This window comes from Diplodia corticola (genome assembly GCF_001883845.1).
Source record: "Diplodia corticola strain CBS 112549 chromosome Unknown scaffold20, whole genome shotgun sequence".
NCBI lineage: Eukaryota > Fungi > Ascomycota > Dothideomycetes > Botryosphaeriales > Botryosphaeriaceae > Diplodia > Diplodia corticola.
Genome location: NW_017971499.1, coordinates 425798 through 443067, shown reverse-complemented (window position 1 = coordinate 443067; position 17270 = coordinate 425798). Strand labels below are relative to the sequence as shown.

General features: G+C 56.0%; 5 protein-coding genes across 5 annotated transcripts; 2 read left to right on the top strand and 3 right to left on the bottom strand.

Moving 5' to 3' along the window:
* Positions 1 to 883: 883 nt before the first annotated feature.
* On the bottom strand, positions 884 to 5842 carry BKCO1_20000137 (pentafunctional arom polypeptide; the record flags this gene model as incomplete). The annotated part of the gene is made up of 4 exons (XM_020272172.1): positions 884 to 910; positions 969 to 1013; positions 1075 to 5178; positions 5234 to 5842. 4 exons carry the CDS (start codon positions 5840 to 5842, stop codon positions 884 to 886), a joined length of 4785 nt encoding a protein of 1594 aa, XP_020131129.1.
* Positions 5843 to 7212: 1370 nt separating this feature from the next.
* BKCO1_20000136 (mfs drug efflux) lies at positions 7213 to 9142 on the top strand (the record flags this gene model as incomplete). Its single annotated transcript, XM_020272171.1, has 5 exons — positions 7213 to 7356; positions 7407 to 7816; positions 7867 to 8282; positions 8329 to 8975; positions 9029 to 9142. The coding sequence occupies 5 exons, from the start codon at positions 7213 to 7215 to the stop codon at positions 9140 to 9142; spliced, it is 1731 nt and encodes a 576-aa protein (XP_020131103.1).
* A 2336-nt stretch (positions 9143 to 11478) lies between these two features.
* BKCO1_20000135 (msf1 domain protein) lies at positions 11479 to 12477 on the bottom strand (the record flags this gene model as incomplete). Its single annotated transcript, XM_020272170.1, has 1 exon — positions 11479 to 12477. The coding sequence occupies one exon, from the start codon at positions 12475 to 12477 to the stop codon at positions 11479 to 11481; it is 999 nt and encodes a 332-aa protein (XP_020131114.1).
* A 227-nt stretch (positions 12478 to 12704) lies between these two features.
* On the top strand, positions 12705 to 14127 carry BKCO1_20000134 (tryptophanyl-trna synthetase; the record flags this gene model as incomplete). The annotated part of the gene is made up of 2 exons (XM_020272169.1): positions 12705 to 12889; positions 12942 to 14127. 2 exons carry the CDS (start codon positions 12705 to 12707, stop codon positions 14125 to 14127), a joined length of 1371 nt encoding a protein of 456 aa, XP_020131130.1.
* A 532-nt stretch (positions 14128 to 14659) lies between these two features.
* On the bottom strand, positions 14660 to 15461 carry BKCO1_20000133 (uncharacterized protein; the record flags this gene model as incomplete). The annotated part of the gene is made up of 2 exons (XM_020272168.1): positions 14660 to 15057; positions 15128 to 15461. The coding sequence occupies 2 exons, from the start codon at positions 15459 to 15461 to the stop codon at positions 14660 to 14662; spliced, it is 732 nt and encodes a 243-aa protein (XP_020131132.1).
* Positions 15462 to 17270: the final 1809 nt, after the last annotated feature.

Sequence of the window (17270 nt, the reverse complement as noted above, 5' to 3'; positions counted from 1 at the left end):
GCAACACCGACTGACTCTTCTCCTTTCGCTCCAACTTGCTTAGCTCCATGGATCTGCTGTGTCGAACATATGCTCCTCATCCAACGCTACGAAGATGTGACTCGCATGCACATCAGCACACACTAACTGAGCGGCCGTCCCCACATTGGGTTCCTCGCCGCGCGTATGCGTTGAAAACGAAATGGGCGGTGAGCAGTGGCGGGCAGCGGAGCTCCTCCGGTGACCGGCAGTTCCAAGAGCCGAGCAGCCAAGCTTCATCGCCCATAGGTAACGCGTTTCGATCGGTGGAGCACAGGGCGGTGGGGAAGACGATCGAGGGGAGGGGAAATGAGAAAGGAAAAGAGGAGAAGGCGAGGGGCTGCGTTGAGAATCGGTCCCACTGGGCAGCCACACCCAATCACTTTCAGACCGGAGCGGCGAAAAGGACAAAGGGCAATACGGACATTTACTCCGTCGTCTGCTTCTTCGGCATTTCCTTGCGAGCCGTTGTGTTCTTCCTCACCTTTAAATAGCAACAAGTGTCGGTGCATACGATGTGCTTCAAACAATACGAGCAGCTGCGCGATGGAAGTAGAACACCGCGCGAGTATCGACGCCCTGCTTCGGACAAACGAGCAAAGAGGACCTTGGCATTGAAGCACACTTCTTGCATGAGCGATCGAGCGTAGAGGCAAGCGATACGAAGCAACTGTGGCGTGGACAGACTTCGATTATGAGCGGGCATAGAACAAAGTGGCAGAATGTAGATTGAACCTCGATTTCCTTAGTTGTAACAAGGCAACGGAAAAGAAGCACACCCTTAAAAGTACCCTTCAGTCCTTCCAACAACGAGAGAGGAAATAAAGAGAAAAGAAAATGTGCGGAAATGAACTTTTTCACGCGTCTAGATTTCGGCGTTCATCACCGCATCCTAGATGGTCACGTCAGCTTTACCGCTCGGATGATGGTATTCCCGGGGATAGACCTACTCTGGCGACGGCGTATAGCGGCTCGATGCCGGTCCAGTTCTTGAACTGCGTGTTTTGTTCAGTATTCGAATGCTTGGACCAAAACGTCAGATCAGCGAATGCTCACCTGGAAGACACCTTGCCCAACCAAAACCTCAAGGCCGTTGACCGTCTTCCATCCAGAATCGGTCGCCAGCTGCATAAGGGCCGTAATAGAAGGCTTATAAGCCATCTCCAGCAATGTCCTCTTCGGCTCCTCCATGCCGGGGCTCGCCCCGGGCATCGCGTCGGCACCGCCCTTCTCGAAGATCTTGCAGATCACCTCGCGCATGTTGCTTTCAATGGGCTCGGTAGCGGGGATTGTGCCGATGGCCACGTGAGGGATGCCCTTCTCGGCGTCGAGCGCATCGACTGCCTCGACCGAGGACAGAATACGCAGGTTGAACTCCGCCGGGAAGGACGCCTTCAGCGCTTCCATCTTGTAAGCCGTACGGCCAAGCAGATAGATAGGGCTGTAGTGCATTGAGGCGAGCGCGTAGACGGCAGCGCGGGCCGTGCCGCCTCCGCCGATGACGAGGCCACTCTGCTTGTTGCTGCCGCCCATGGCGCCAGAGTTGCGCAGCACCAGAACCATGCCCTGCCAGTCAGTGTTGCGACCTACTAGTTGAACCTTGGAGTTGCCAGCTTCGTCAACGACCTCCTCGGGGACGATGGTGTTGATGGCGCCAATGATCTCGACCTCAGGGCCAACGGCATCGATGTAGGGGCGTATCTCTTGCTTCAGAGGAATCGTCACTGAAGCACCACCGAAATCGGGCTGCCGGATGATATCCTTAAGGTCGTGGGCACTTGTGGTCTCAATACGACCATAGTGATGGGGGAGGCCGGTCTCTGCGAACAGGGTGTTGTGCATAGGAGGAGAACGGGACTGTGCAACAGGGCTGCCAGCAATGAAAAACTTCTTCGGCTCAATCTGTCCCATCAAAGAAAGACCGCGGCGGATGTCAGCCGCCGAAAGCTGACCAGGCGCCGCCGCTTCAGGCAGGTCTGGGTGGCTGACTGGCGTCATGAACCCGTTGATAATGCGGCTCAGCTTGCCAACCGTGCCCATGTTGATGCCTATGATTGGAATAGGGTGGGTCTGCTCGGCCCACGACTTGAACTCGGCAAGCTCAAAGTTGTCCTGAAGAGTCTTCGCAACGCCAACAACCTTGATGACGTCGCCAAGCTGCAGTGCCCTGTTGTAGAAAGGAATCCAAGAGCCATCCTTCCAAGAGAGCTTGCCTTTCACATCGTGGTGCGAGGCAATGATCTTGCTACTTCCCTTGTTCGAGGAGATCTCTTGCAGGAGTTCGTCAGGATAGGTGACCTCGACGTCGATGAACTCGAAACCCATGCGGACAGCCAACCTGTACAGGCGGAGCGCCGCATCGTTGGCGCCATCGGGGAATCTGCCTCCTTGACTCTTGCTGCGGATGGTGAAGATTAAAGGGAGAGAAACCATCGACCGCAGGAAAGTAATCTGATCAATGAGAAAGTCTGTGGTGGAAATGCCGTTCTCAGCATTGGGATCTTCGAGAAGATCCACGCGGATCTCGACAGCATCAGATCCAACTACGATACGGTCCAACTTGTCAGCGAGGAGGTCAATCCGTGGAGCAGTCAAGCAAACAAAGAACGATTGCTTCTTGCTCTTCAGATTCTCAAAGGCAGAGGTCTTTCCGGTGATGAGCGAAAGGAAGCGGTCAAAGTCATCCAGAGTCCTGGCAAGGCCACTGTCCTCGACAGTTTGACTGTGGAACTGGTAGTTGCTGCACTCCTGGTACCAGTCTTTCCTACGCTCCCAGACACTCATCATCGGGTCAACGTACGCTGGACGCGTTTTGTCGAGGCTGAGGAATTCCATCACTCTTTGGATATCCCGAGTGATGAGGAGGACATGGCCATCATTTGCCCAATTCTTGAGGAGTTCGCGAGCCTCGGGAATCTCTACAACACCACCTCCGCAAGCGAGGATGTGCCCTGTGGCCTTCTCCTTCATGACGTTCTTGACAAGCTTGAGTTCCTCCTCACGGAAGTATTCCCAGCCGTGATTTCTCACAATGTCAGGGATTGGAAGGCCAACTTGCTCTTCAAGGGCATTGTCGAGATCAAGCAAAGGCCAGCCAAGGATCTTGGATGCCCAGCCACCCATGGTTGTCTTACCAGCACCCCTCATGCCAATGATAAACATCGACTTGGTGGGCTTCTTGACCTTTCTGTGATGAGCAGATGGGCCTGGCTCGTGGCCTTCCAGAGTAGAACCGAAGCGCTGATGCAGAACGTCCCAGAAACCGGGCCATGTCTTCGCTGTGCAGTCTTTCTCAAGAACAATGACAGGCCCGGGAGCAACAAGAGAGAGCACCCCAAAGCTCATGGCCACACGGTGATCATCGTAGCAATCAATACTCTCCTGCGGCGTGTCGAGCTCATAGGTACGGCCATCGATTTCAAGACCATCGTCATGTTCGCGGCAGACAACGCCGTATTTGGCCAGTTGGTCTTTCATGGCAGCAATTCGGTTGCACTCTTTTACACGCTGGTTGGCAATGCCGTTGATGCGGGTCGTAGCGGTGGTACCGTTGTTGGTCGCAACGGCAGCCAGAACCGAAGCAGTCAAGAAAGCGTCCGTCATGGGTTCCATATCGACCTCCGTCAGTGCCTTTAGTTGGCCCCTAGGAGGACCGGTGACCGTGGTGGACGTCTCAGTCTGCTCCACAGTGCAACCCATAGGCTGGAGGACATCGACCGCAAAGCGGGCATCTCCCTGGAGAGACTTGGAGCCAATGTTCGGGACGGTGCAAGTGGTGCCCGTGATGGCAGCGATGGCAAGAGGGTAAGTAGCAGAGCTTGCATCACTCTCGACCTCATAGGTGGCCGGGTTTACGTAGCTTTGGCGAGGGATGTGGTAGGTATTCTCCTCGGCGGCAGAGCGCTCGACCTGAACACCGAAAGAGGCCATCATGGCGATCGTCATATCAATATAAGGCTGCGAGATGACCTTTCCGCCAACCAAGCGAAGAGTGACTGGCTTCTTGGCGTAAGGCGCAGACATCAGGATGGAAGAGACGTATTGGGAGGAGACATTGGCGGTGAGCTCAATGTCACCGCCCTCGAAACCGCCAGACGCACCGATGCGCAGAGGCAGGCAGCCCTCACTCTCGAGATATTCAACCTGCGCACCGTTTGCCCTCAGAGAAGTCACGAGTGGTCCAATGGGCCTCTCCTTCATTCTAGCGTTTCCAGTCAAGACAGTAGACGCAACGGACGACTGTTTGGCAAGAGTGACTACGGACGTCAGGAAACGAGAAGCAGTGCCGGCGTTTCCGATGTAGATCTCATCGGGGCTGGCTGAGAGCGCACCACCATTGCCATTGACGACCAGGACACGACCATCGTCTTCCCAAGAGAAGGAGGCGCCACCGAGCTTAGCAACCGCGCCGAGCATGAATTGTGTGTCATCCGAGTGAAGTAGGTTGGTGATACGACAGGTACCTGAGCCAAGGGCAGCCAGAACCAGGACTCTGTTGGAAACGCTCTTAGATCCAGGAGGAGTGCAGGAGATATTCAAGTTGTCGGCCACGCCGGGGTGGACAACGACGCTGGGAGACAGAACGATGCGGATGTCCCGGTCAGCAACAACGCTGGCCTTCTTCTCGTGGGTCCTGCCGATACCGGCCAGCAGGACAATCTTCTTCTTCTGGCCATCATTCTTCTTGTCCACAGCCATGATGGAGATCAGCTCGTCGACTGCACAATGCTTGTTCGCAGTGCGCTTGCGCACAACCTTGTCGTTGAGCGAAGTAGGCAGCTCGTAGCTTGCAATGCACTTGGTCAAGCGGGCAACTGCACCGGGTTCGAGCACGCCCAGGTAGCGGGCAAGCTCGGCTTCCTTGACCATTCCAATGGCAACACACTCACCATGCAAGATCTGAGGGGTGAGGATAGCCTCCATAGCGTGGCCAATCGAGTGGCCGAAGTTGAGGAGGTTGCGCAAACCGCCCTCCCTCTCGTCGGCAGACACGACATGAGCCTTCACGCGGACAGAGCCCAGCACTATCCTCTTGAGTATGGGGGCGATATCGGCCAGGCGGCGTTGGCCCCGGGCTGGCTTGTGGTTGATGGTCTTCATGATCAGGGAGGCATTGTCCTCGAGAGCGGCGAACTCTTTCTCGTCCCAGATGGCAGCAGTCTTATATAACCGTCAGCCGCAGCGACACGAGACGCGCAGAACGGGACACACTCACCTTGACGACCTCGCCCATGCCGTTGATGAACTCTCTCCGGGGCAGGGTCTCGAGGAACTGCAAGTCAATGTAGATGCGCTCGGGCTGCCAGAAAGCGCCGACAAGGTTCTTGCCGGCAGGCGTGTCAATGGCGGTTTTGCCGCCAATCGACGAATCAACCATGGCCAGAAGCGTTGTGGGCACCTGAACGAAGCGCACGCCTCTCATGTAGGTAGCAGCAACAAAGCCAATCATGTCACCAATCACACCACCACCCAGAGCAATTATGACAGTATCGCGGGTGCATCCTTGGCGCAGCAACCAGTCCTCAACGGTGGCCTTGGTGGAGCGCGACTTGGAGGTCTCGCCGGGAGGAATGGTGTAGGAGAGCAGGCGGGAGGAAGGGGCATGCTGGGCGGCGTGCTCCTTGAAGCTCTTCTCGAAGGCGGGGGTGTAGATGTCGCCGAGGTTGGTGTCGGTGATCAGGACGTAGGTGGAGGAGCGGATGTTCTGGAGCAGGTCCTGGGCGACGTAGCTGTCCCACAGGCCGTACTCGACCACAATTGAGTCCTTTCCCAGAATGGGGACGGTCGTTGGGCCGGTGGCCGGGGCAGTTGTGGTGTCGCTCATGGCGGGGGAAAAGTCGCTGGCGGGAGGGCGAAAGCGACGGTTCTACGGCGCGCGGCCGGACGGGGAAAGTGACAATGCTCAATTGCAGCACGGAAAAGGCTCAGGAGTTGCTGCAACGGCGAGGCGGAGGGAGTTGAGGCAGTCTGCGGAAGTGCGCTGCGGGGATGTGAGTCAACGCCGCTACCAGAAAAGTGGTCAAACAATTTCGACGCAATAATGCGGCCGGCGATCGCCCGGACCTGCGCCTGCCCGCCGCGTGCAACCTAGTACCCCAGAACTCCGCTTCCCCAACTCCCTCCTTGGCTTTGCATCTGTCTCTCTAGCATCTCAGACTCGCAAGCCCATCCTCCTTCCTTCGCCCTTACTTACGCCGTGGCTGTGCGCAGCATTCCTTCGCAGCCCGCAGCCTGGTCCTCGGCTTCGCCACCACCGTGCAAATCGCCAGAGGTGAGCAGACTTGGGTTCCAAACAGGAGCCCGTTGCATCGCTGGCCCATGACACCGGAGCAAGAGTGGAGCAGTGGCGACAGGCTGCAGTCTCTACAAGACCGGCGCTTCTCTTCCGATTGGTCACCCTGTGCGACCCTTCTGCGCTGAAGGTTCGCTTCCTACCCTCAGGTTCTGCTCGCTGCTTCAGCTATTGTTGCAGCCTGCAGGTCCTCCTTGACGGGCAGACCAAGGTGTGTGGCCCAATCATGGTAGTCTGGTCTCCTCTGGTAGCGAATGCTCGTGGATTCGGCAGGATGAGCGTGGCGCACGCTTCAGCAGTCCAGTGAACAGCCGGGCTGGACACTTCGTCACAGAACGCCTTTTACTCGCGATCAAGCCAAAGCTGAGCAGGCGTAGTGCGTCGACGATGGGAAGTACCGTCTGAACCTCGGCACTTGGTCATGCAAGACAGACTCTTGCGTAGTCTTGATGAAATTAAGCGTTGCCCTCTTGGCCTGGATGCCGCCACGGGACAATCGACTAAAGCCCGAACTACCTAATCTGGATATATTTCCGCATCGTCCGGCCTTGTGCCCGTCCCGTAGCCGCCATCTGCGGGGTCAAAACCTGGGGAGGCGTGCAAATTGTGGGGTTTCGGTTGTCGACGCCATTCGCAACCTACTATTCGCACCTGCTACCGCGACGCTTGACCGAAGCTTGTACTACCCAAGTCCTTCGTCCGACGTGTGGATGCCTTGTGTCTGGTGGTACACAGCCTATCTGCGGGGTAGCACGGCGGGCGCACTTCAGCTGTGGCTGCCCCTGGTGTGAACCTCGACCGCATATAAGTCGACGCGACCCAGCAACCTCTTATCGCCACCAGGCGCATCAGCTCGTCTGCTGTCCTTTGCACTGTTATTCATTCCAATTTCCTACCTGACTATGGATCGGAAAGATGCTCACCCACCGCCCGGGGACGTTGAGAAGAACGGCGCCTTTTATGTTGAAGATGTTGCAAAGGCTGAAGCCACATCACCGGCCACGTCGGGGCATTCAGGCCCACTCGATCCCGACGATGAACCCAAGGTTGGTCCCAGCGCTGACGAGTCGGCTCGCGGAACTAAGCGTCGGGGCAGATGACCGTTCGTCGCTTCATGCCTTTGGTCGCCATGGCATTTCTCTGGACTGGCTCCCAAATCCCGCTTTACCTCTACGGCGCCATTCCGCCTTACATCTACGGTGACATTGGCGGTGTCGACAGATGGATCTGGTTTGTGCTGGGAAACCTGCTGGCATTGGCTGCTATTTGCCCTTTCGTTGGATCCCTTTCGGATTTGTTTGGGAGACGATACACTGCCATGATGGGAGCCGTCTTCCTCATAATCGGAAACATCGTCACTTCGACATCCCATACAATGAACATCTTCATTGCTGGCATGGCGTTGGCTGGCATCGGCGCTGGTATCCTGGAACTGACTGCTCTTGCCGTGACCTCCGAAATCGCCCCAACCAGGAAAAGAGGAAAATACAACGCTTGGATGATCCTGTGAGTGTGTTCGCTCGATGCTGGTATCGCGGTGAGCTTATCGAGTCTAGTACCATCTTGCCTTTCTGTCCGTCCGTGCTCTGGGCCCAGTTGGTCGCTCACTACGGTAGCTGGCGCTACATCGGCCTCTGGTGCGCCATCTGGGCATTCATCGGATTAGCCCTGACTTTCATCTTCTACCATCCTCCTCCACGTTCGAACACAACCGGCTTGTCCAAGAGAGAGATTCTGAAGCGCATTGACTACGTTGGCGGATTGCTGTCCATTTCCGGGCTGTTGTTGTTCATGGCTGGCCTACAGTGGGGAGGCTACAACTACCCATGGACCTCGGCTCACACACTGGCGCCTCTACTCATAGGCGCTGCTCTTGTCGCCGCCTTCCTTGTGTGGGAGTCGAAATTTGCCGCTTACCCCATGTTTCCGTCAAGCATCAAGCGAGAGCCGAGAATACTGTTGTTGACCCTGAGTATGCTCACAGACGAATATGTTATTTTCCCCACTGACATGTCCAGTTATCACATTCATCTCCGGGGCCAATTTTTTCAGCGTCCTCCTGTTCTGGCCGACGCAGTCATACAATAGCTACGGCCATGAACCAATCGCTGTTGGGATCCGCAATATCACCCTCGGATTTTCAATCTTGGCCGGTGCCTGTGTAGTTCTGGCCTTGCTTACCTACACGCGCGGCCATATCCGCCTCCTCATGCTCGGGTCCTGCATTTTCATGACGGCCGGAGGCGGTGGAATGGCTGCCCTACGCACCGACAACATCTGGCTCGTCTACGTCGTACTCACCATCGCCGGCTTTGGAATCGGGGGAATCGTCGTTCCAGCGAGTATCATCACCAATATCATCTGCCCAGATGAGGTGATCGCAACGGTGACGGCTCTGACGCTGGCCGTCCGTGTGCTCGGCGGTGCCATCGGCTACTGCATATATTACAACGTCTTTGCTCAAAAATTTGCGCACGCTGCATCAGAGCTCATCCTCGTCCCTACAGCGGCTGTAACCCTCCAAACGAAGGACCCTGAGATTTTAACCAAGGTTGTCGACATCACAGTTGCCGGATTGCTGGACATGTTCTACGAGTTCCCCAACATTACGGAGACGCAGGTGCAAACGCTGATCCACGCCGGGCAAGAGACGTACGCCTACGCGGTACGTAGAATTGACTTCCTTTTGCGGTATTCACCTCATACTGACAATCTCAGTACCCGTACGTGTACTATGTTTCCATCGCATTCGGTGCCGTCTCAATTATTTGCAGCCTTTTCCTTGGCAACATCAAAAAATATATGACGGACAACGTTGCTGTCAGCATGTAGAAGAAGTAGCAGAGACGGAATCATATCCCGCCGGACGATTAGAAGGTCGTACTGCGAATAGTAATGCAATCTGCGAAACTTGCAACAGCCTCTTCACCACAAACGTGCAGATATGCCTCATTGCCTCATTCGGGAAAACGGTCTTGTGCAGGCTGTCGTCAATACTGATATGGGGGCTGGTACTCATTTGCATGGCAAACGGACTAGACGTGGCTGCCTGCGTCTTGGCATCAGTACGTTGGCGCATGGCTGCCTCCGTCGAACCCAGCCTCTACACTTGCCAAGTCGTGTGAGTTCATCTGTCAAGCAAAGTCAAGCTCGACCGGAGATCCGGTCTACAACGACAGCTTCGACGCGCATGTCTTACACTTGATTAATCATCGCTCTATATACTTCTGCTAACACACAATCGACAGGCTGTCCGGCCAAACACAACACGCCATCGGCAAAGTCCACCATGAGATCTACCAAGACTTCAGCTGCCGCCGTTACTACGGGTCGACCTACTTCTACCAAGGCGGCTGTTCCTGCAACTTCGCCTCCGAACCCTGCGACACAGCCCGCGTCCTCGCCACCATCGAAGCCCTCCCGGCGAGGATGACGTTGTCGTTGTGGATCAGATACTGTGGCCTTCGGAGCCACCGCCGCAGTATTCTAAATGGTTAATGTGGAGAAGAACATGTTGTAGCGGGAGTATCGGGATAGAGATTGAGGGCTGGATGCAGTTTGCTCGCGCATGGTGATGGCACATGGGCGGGTTGTCAGGAACAGGAGGGCTCTGTAGCATAGCATACGTATTCGGGAACACAGTGCACACGAAATGGGACTGACGACTCTTGATGAAGCTTATACGTTTGTGTCCGTGTTGACAAGTAGGTACGGAAACTTTGGGCTCGGAGTTGGAATGAGTCCCTGCAAAGAGTCGGAAGACTGCGCCCGACGCCAAATCCAAATCGAATAACTCGAAACCGTATCCGGGAACAAGCTGCAGAGCCGCTGTAAAGTTGGGTCGCTTTCCGTCTCTGAAAAACGTGTCGTTGAAAGGAAAAAGGAACATTGCTGTCGTGAGGTGCGTGTATTCTGACGCTCTGGTCAGCTGGGGTATGCCTTGTTCGACTTGTGAAGACTGCGCTCATGACGAGGGCTCCTTTCAGGACGTGGATTAAGTTGCCCGCAGAAAGATACTAAGCCGACAATGAATTGCCTTTGCGGCATGTGATGACCAGAGGACAGTCAGGCTGGCGCAGTTATGACTTACCACGAAATCACTGTGAATAGCGGCGTACAGACGTGGTATAATGCGTTTGAAGCATGTCCAAGTGAGGAACGTTGTTGGAGATGTCAGGTCGTAGGGTCGGGTGGAATATCCGGACAGCCTGGCGGCTTGGAGGACGTGTTGGAATGAAGACGCGGAGAAGAGAGGGCTTCGCCCGACCCAGAAAAAAGGACACCACCCAAGCGCTTAAGTCGTCATGAGGACCCCCCTTCGAAATGTCGAAGATCAGAGATGAAGCATGAAGCTTGGGTGAACCACAAATGGCTCGCGTTTATCAGTTGTACGGCCGAAGGGTGGCCGCGGGCGCGAGTAGGAGAAAGGAGTCGTGAAAGTTGAGGATGTGTAGACGTCCTTGCTTAGGTCGTGGAAGAACACGGAGGCGCCCAAGACCGATGTGCCTGCACAGTATGCAGCCCAGAACGCCCGACCGTGCATGTCGCCCTGAGAAGTGTTGGGAAACCACCTGGGGACGTTTTTGACGAGGAACGACATTCTTGCTCTTTTTTGGGGGACGAAAAAGCCGAAATATAGAAGAAAGCAGCCGCGTTGCGACCTATTTATCAAGTCTGCTCAGGCGAAGGTGAAACAGCGTGCGGGGAGAAGTGTCAATGGGAAAAGGGCGCCAGTGATAGTCCGGAATTCCTGCCGGAACGGAGCGTTGGCGGGGAACCGAGTTCAGAGCTGCGACCGCTGGCTGACACATGAAGAGGGAAGGAACAGCAGCCGCTATCGAAAGCAGAGACGGTAGGAACAAGCACATGCGAGACAATTCACGTGACATGACCCGCCTCCAATCACATCACACGCAGGCGACGAGATAGGGGCTGACACACAAAGTTACGGTGAGAGAAATGGAGATGCTGCTCGTTGCCAGTCTGGGCCAGCCTGTCCTGCGCCCAAGTTTGCGAGTATTGTACATGCCGAAACATTGACCAATGAGAATACACTGACTGGGCTCAGTCAAGAAGAATAATAAGAGATGCACGATTTGCCTGAGCGCCAACGCTGAAATCAACTCCTGTCCCTGAGTCCTTTTTCCGATTTTTCCTTTTTGTACACGTTATGAACGATCGTTGACGTCGTTGCGTCCCACGAGGATCTTCTCGCGGTCCTGGCGCATGCCCTCCAACACGCCGACCAGGCCTCCCTGCCGCATGCGCTGCAGCACAATCTTCATGCCTTCCTTGGCATTCGGCTGGCTCTTCTCGGCACGCCTGAGGCCGATGAGCTCGATGGACCGCTGAATGGAAGCGGTCGACCAGGACTTGAAAAAGCCAACCTTGGCGGGCTGCTCTTCCTCGAGCTCGGCAGCCTTCGCATCGGCGGCAGCCCTGGCGGCACGCCTCTTCCGGATGTTCTCGCCAATTTTGGAGTGTAGAGTGACTGATGTCTCGACGTCTGTGGTCTCGTTGGGACCCGCGTCCAGCAGGCCGTGGGCGGCGGCGCTCTTCTCGCACCTATTGTTGCGGAAAATGTCGGCAGGCCGGCGGAAGACCTGGCGCTCGACAACACTGAGCACACCGGTCCACTCGAGGTTCTGGCTGATGGTGTCCATCCAGCCCTCGCGGATGTTGACGACGCTGTGCTCGAGGATGTAACTCTGCGTGTCGCCGGCATTGGAGGCGCCCAGCAGCGAGCGCGGAATGATCTTCAGCACGGCGCCAGGCAGCTTGGAGCGCTTCAGGTGCAGGCGCACCGTGTGCAGCTCCTGGGTGTCCGGGTCAAAGCGGCGCTCGATGACATCGGTGGAGAGCACATGGGTGGAGTAAGGGTTCGGGTAGCGGAGGAAGTAGGCGAGAGTGACGGCGGGAAAAGAGTAGTCGTAGCTGAAGGAGCTGTCGTAGAACTTCACCATGGTGAACGGCTTCGCATTCTCGGATTGCGGGTGGATTGAGGTGGAGATGGAGGCGCAGAGGGCGAAGAGGCGGCGGATGGAGCGCGGGGACCAGGCGGCAAAACGCTGGCGCTTGCTTTCCAATGGCTCGTCACGCTCTGGTGATGGTCTCCAGACACGGGCAGATCGCGCCGAAACGCCGAGCGGGGAACGCACTCGCCACATGCCAGCGCCAGCGCACCAGCCACGTGCGGCGGTGCGCTGGTGGGCTGGTGGCTGTCGCACTCGAAAACAGAACACCCCGCCGTGACTCTCGCGCCTAATCTCTGAGTCGCAACGTCGCCGCTCTCCTCCCACTGCGCCCGCCGCTGCCCGCCGCTGCCCGCCCTTCCCCCGCGCCCAGCCTCCCCGGACCGACGCTCTCCATCTCCAATCGCGCTGCGACCCCCGCCATGGCCGAGAAGCAGCCCACCACCGAGCTCGGCGAGCCTCCGTCCGTCGCCGCCCTCTCGCTTGCCGAGACGGCCACTGAGCCCGTCAAGAAGGCTGCCGAGCAGGAGATCAACCCCTGGGACGTCTCTGCCGCCGTCGACGACGAGGGAAACACCCTGGCCTTCGACTATGAGGCAATCTCGCGGTATTCCTGCCGCTTGTCTTTTTCGCTTTCCCGCCCGCTGACATGAGTCCAGCAAGTGGAACACCAAGCTGATCGACGAGGCCCTGCTCGAGCGCTTCGAGCGCGTCACCGGCAAGAAGCCTCACCGCTGGCTGAGGCGCGGCCTCTTCTTCTCCCACCGCGACTTCGACCTTATCCTCAACTACTACGAGCAGGGCCGGCCCTTCTTCCTCTACACTGGCCGCGGCCCCTCGTCGGATAGCATGCACATTGGCCACACCATCCCCTTCGAGTTCACTCGCTGGTTGCAGGAGGCCTTCGATTGCCCGCTCGTTATCATGTTGACGGATGACGAGAAGGCGCTCTTCAAGGACAACCTGACCTTCGAGGAGACGATGCAGTGCGCCCGCGACAACGCCAAGGATATCATTGCTCTTGGCTTCGACCAGAAGAAGACCTTCATTTACAGCGATTTGAAGCACATCGGATATGCAGGCGGCCACATGATGATCAACGCCTGGGAGTTCTCCAAGCTCGTTACCTTCAACCAGGTTCGCGGCGCTTTCGGCTTCGACGGCAGCACCAACACTGGTCGCATCTTCTTCCCCATGTTCCAGTGCGTTGCCGCCTTCGCTACCTCCTACCCCGAGATCTGGGGCGATGACCCGAACTCCGACTTCCGCAACAAGAAGACCGCTCAGATTCCTTGTCTGATCCCCTGCGGCATTGACCAGGACCCCTACTTCCGTCTCGTCCGCGAAAACTCGCACCGCATGAGGAACCCTGTTCCGAAGCCTGCGCTGATCCACTCCAAGTTCTTGACTGCCCTGCAGGGATCTGGCGGCAAGATGAGCGCCAGTAACCCCAACAGTGCTATTTTCATGTCGGATACCCCCAAGCAGATCCAGAAGAAGATCAACAGCCATGCTTTCTCCGGTGGCCAGGAAACTCTTGAGCTTCACCGCGAGCTGGGCGGCAACCCGGACATCGACGTTGCGTACCAATACATCACGTATTTCGAGGACGATGACGAGAAGCTGAAGACGCTTTATGACGGTTACAAGAAGGGAGAACTCCTGACGGGTGAGATGAAGAAGGAGTGCATCAAGCTCATGCAGGCCTACGTCAAGGGCTTCCAGGAGCGCAGGGCGCAGGTCACGGACGAGGTTATGCAGAGCTACATGAAGCCAAGGAAGCTGGAATGGGGCCTCAACCCGAACCCCGTGAAGCCTGCAAAGAAGGAGGCCGAGAAGAAGTGACTATCTTATGACCAGAGTCTAGTAGACGTTGTAGCAAAAGAGGGCGGGAAGAAAGATGTATCAGGGACTGAGCTTAGAGCAGATGTGACCAAACCGCACATAGACAAAAGTCATTCCTCTCCCTGGATGCTGTAAGCTTGAGTTGATGTAGAAATTCTGCCTGGTGAAAAGATAAGCACCAAAACTCCCAAACCGGGTATCTTCGATCTAGGTAAAGCTCCCCAACAGCATTTCCCTCCGCGCTTGCATGCATTCTTGCTTCATTCGCTCGTTACTCGGAAGCATCATCGGCACAATTACCGATAACATTTCATGAGTCGTTTGGAAAGGCTACGATGAGCAAAGAATTCTTTCAGGAATGCAAATTCGATTTCTGGTATCTAGGACCAAGAATTCATATATGTTATGCAAATGCTATCAAAGAGAAGGAAGAGACATACAACGACACCGACTTCCTTAAACTTACCTTTGTTGCAGCTTCCTCCTCGTCATATCGCTGTTTGGCTGCTTTCCTTCCACAGTACGTCGGGCGCTACGCCCTTAACACGATGTTTCCAGCACCAGCTCCAGCGAGGCTACCTTCCATGTCCGGGCCGCTCTGGGCCATGACGACGTCATACTCGTCGTCAACGACGACACCGAACAGGCCGCATCCGAGGCAGCACGGAACAAGGCCGGTGCGTGTATGATTAATGGGGATGTTTGGCTCGTCACGGACGTCGCGGTCCTTGAGTGTGAAGCGGCATGGCGCGGGCGGAAAGAAGGGCTGGAAGTTGCCCATGTCGTTGAAATGCCACCAGCCGTCTTGGCTGTAGTCGTTTGGCTGCCTGCGTGCACGGTCGGTTTGAATGCTACCGCCTTCGTAGAAGGGTTGGCCTTTGGAGTCGGCAGTTACGGTATAAGCGGGCGAAACATGGAAAATGTTCTTCCCTGGCAAGGGCGTCCTTGGGGAACCTTTTTGAGCTGCCTCGTTTTATAGGGCTGTCGCCGGCGAAAGAACCCTCGTCGTCTTCCTCGTTATCGACCGGAAGGGCTTTGAGGCGGACCGGCTGATTGCATTCTCTGTTGGTGCAGGTGACGACGACGTAACGCTCAGATCGGCCTTCGACCTTTATGGCCTTGGGGAGCACCGCATGACAGCTTCGGCATTTGTTCTCCACTAAGGGCCTATTGACTTTGAGTCTCGACCTACTATCGACCAATGCAGTGGAAACGCTCCCCCAAGGGGCGGCCTCATCTTCGGACAGGTCAGCATCCAACCCCTTGGCGAACCGCTTCGCCAGAAAAGCCCGTTTGTTTTTCGTGTACTCAGCAGCCGATGCGGTGCAAGTCATGGTATTGTGGTCGCAGAAAGTTGCACAGTATCCGCAGAACGACACGTCGCGTGGTGTGAAATTTGAATCAGGAGGGCTACGCAGCCACTCCAGCAATACCGCTTGACCTTGATTCCGAATATTACTCTTAAGCTGCTCAATTCGAGTTGGATCGCAAGCTAACGAGGTATGCCCGGAACCACAAATGATGCAATACGGGAGTTTTTGAAATGCAGTCTCGATCAAGTCGTCGGTTCGTTCTATCCATTTCCTCATCTCCGGGCAGTCTGCAAGCTTGTGGTTTGTGTTTCTCTTACAAAAGTCGCAGGACTCATTCTTGCCCATCGTATTGTTGCTACGGTCACCTTTGACCCCTGGTTGGGAGTTCGGATCCTGGAAGCAGTTGGAAGGTAGATGGCTACCTCCTTTGTGGCAGTAAGAGCACATGCCATACTGGCCACTGGACTTGTAAGAGGAGTAAGACTGCTTCTCTTCTTCCGTAGCGTGGCATTGATTCCGGTAATGATGAGTTGAGCCACAAGATGTGCAGCCCTCCTTCCTGTTGTTCTTGTTGTAAGTGTTGTTTCTGTTGATGTTATTGTTATCGTTGCTGTTGCTGTTGTTGTAGTTGTACCTATTGCCGGGTTGGTGGTTTGGTTGGCCTCGATTTCCAGGGCGAGCTCCATAGGGGGCACCATTGTTGTTGCCCGCCCCTGTTGTTGCCGCCCCGGTTGTTGCCGCCCCTGCGGTTCCTCTGCCCCCTGAACTTAGCCATCTTAGATATTATATCATCTATTAGTGATGATCGCTTCAAAGGTCCTGCCTTGGTGTTCGAAGCGAAAACAGATGAAAAGTTGCGGAGGAACGAGAGGAATCCGCCTGCGGGACACGGAACCTTTCAAAGCAATGAGTAGTGTGCTCTCGACCAATGGGCAAGAGAGGGGACGGGGCGTTGAGGCCTATTATAGTTTACTCCCACAGACATGTCTTTGTCCTACGAGTGATACTGTCTTTGATGGAAAAGCGATGTCTTTAGAACATGTGCGATCCGCATTGATGTGAAAGAACGATTGTCTGACGCTAAACTTGGCAGGCCTTGAACGGGGCCAAGCCCTGACTCGAGAGATCAAGAAGGGACGATCGGTGATCGACCGTTGAACGCCATGGGAATTGCATTCCTTGCTGGCCGTGGACAAGGCAATGTGGCAAGTAGACCCTGACGTGGGAGAAAGCGGGCGAGCAGGTTGCAACGGGAGCGGACGTGGCTGTGATGGAAGGAGCCGGGCCAGAGAAATAAATCAGGAGGCTGGAAGGTTAAGATCATGCTTAACGCAAGCGTCCGGCATCAGGGACAAATGTCATGAGACGACGAATAAGGGACGGCACGGAGCGGTGGTGCAAGAATGTCCGAAGATCAGTAGCTCTAGCGGAGGCCAACGGCATTAGCTCCCGTTCCACACCCGTTCCTCACAGCGTTCGTTGGTAGCTCGCGGGAGGGAAGACCAGGCGATCGGCAGCCGAGTATCCCGTCCGATGCGAAGTGTCCGCAAGCGGCGCACGGCATCCGGAGGCTGGAGGCTGGAGGCTGCAGGTGTGGCTGCAGCGGGGAGGCAGCGGTGCGTCTGGCTGAGGCCAACGGCGGCGGCACGCGGCGGAGGCGGACTGCTGCGTGACGCAGGCATCAGGGTCGAGATGCGGCGGGTGTTGTTTTCAAGGCACCCGGCGTTGGCGCTTGGGTGACGCATGACCTTCTGGAAACCTCAGCGACACGAGGCGGTGGAGGGCAGTGGAGCGCGGCGGGCGTTACGTCAAGGTCGCGAAAATGCGGTT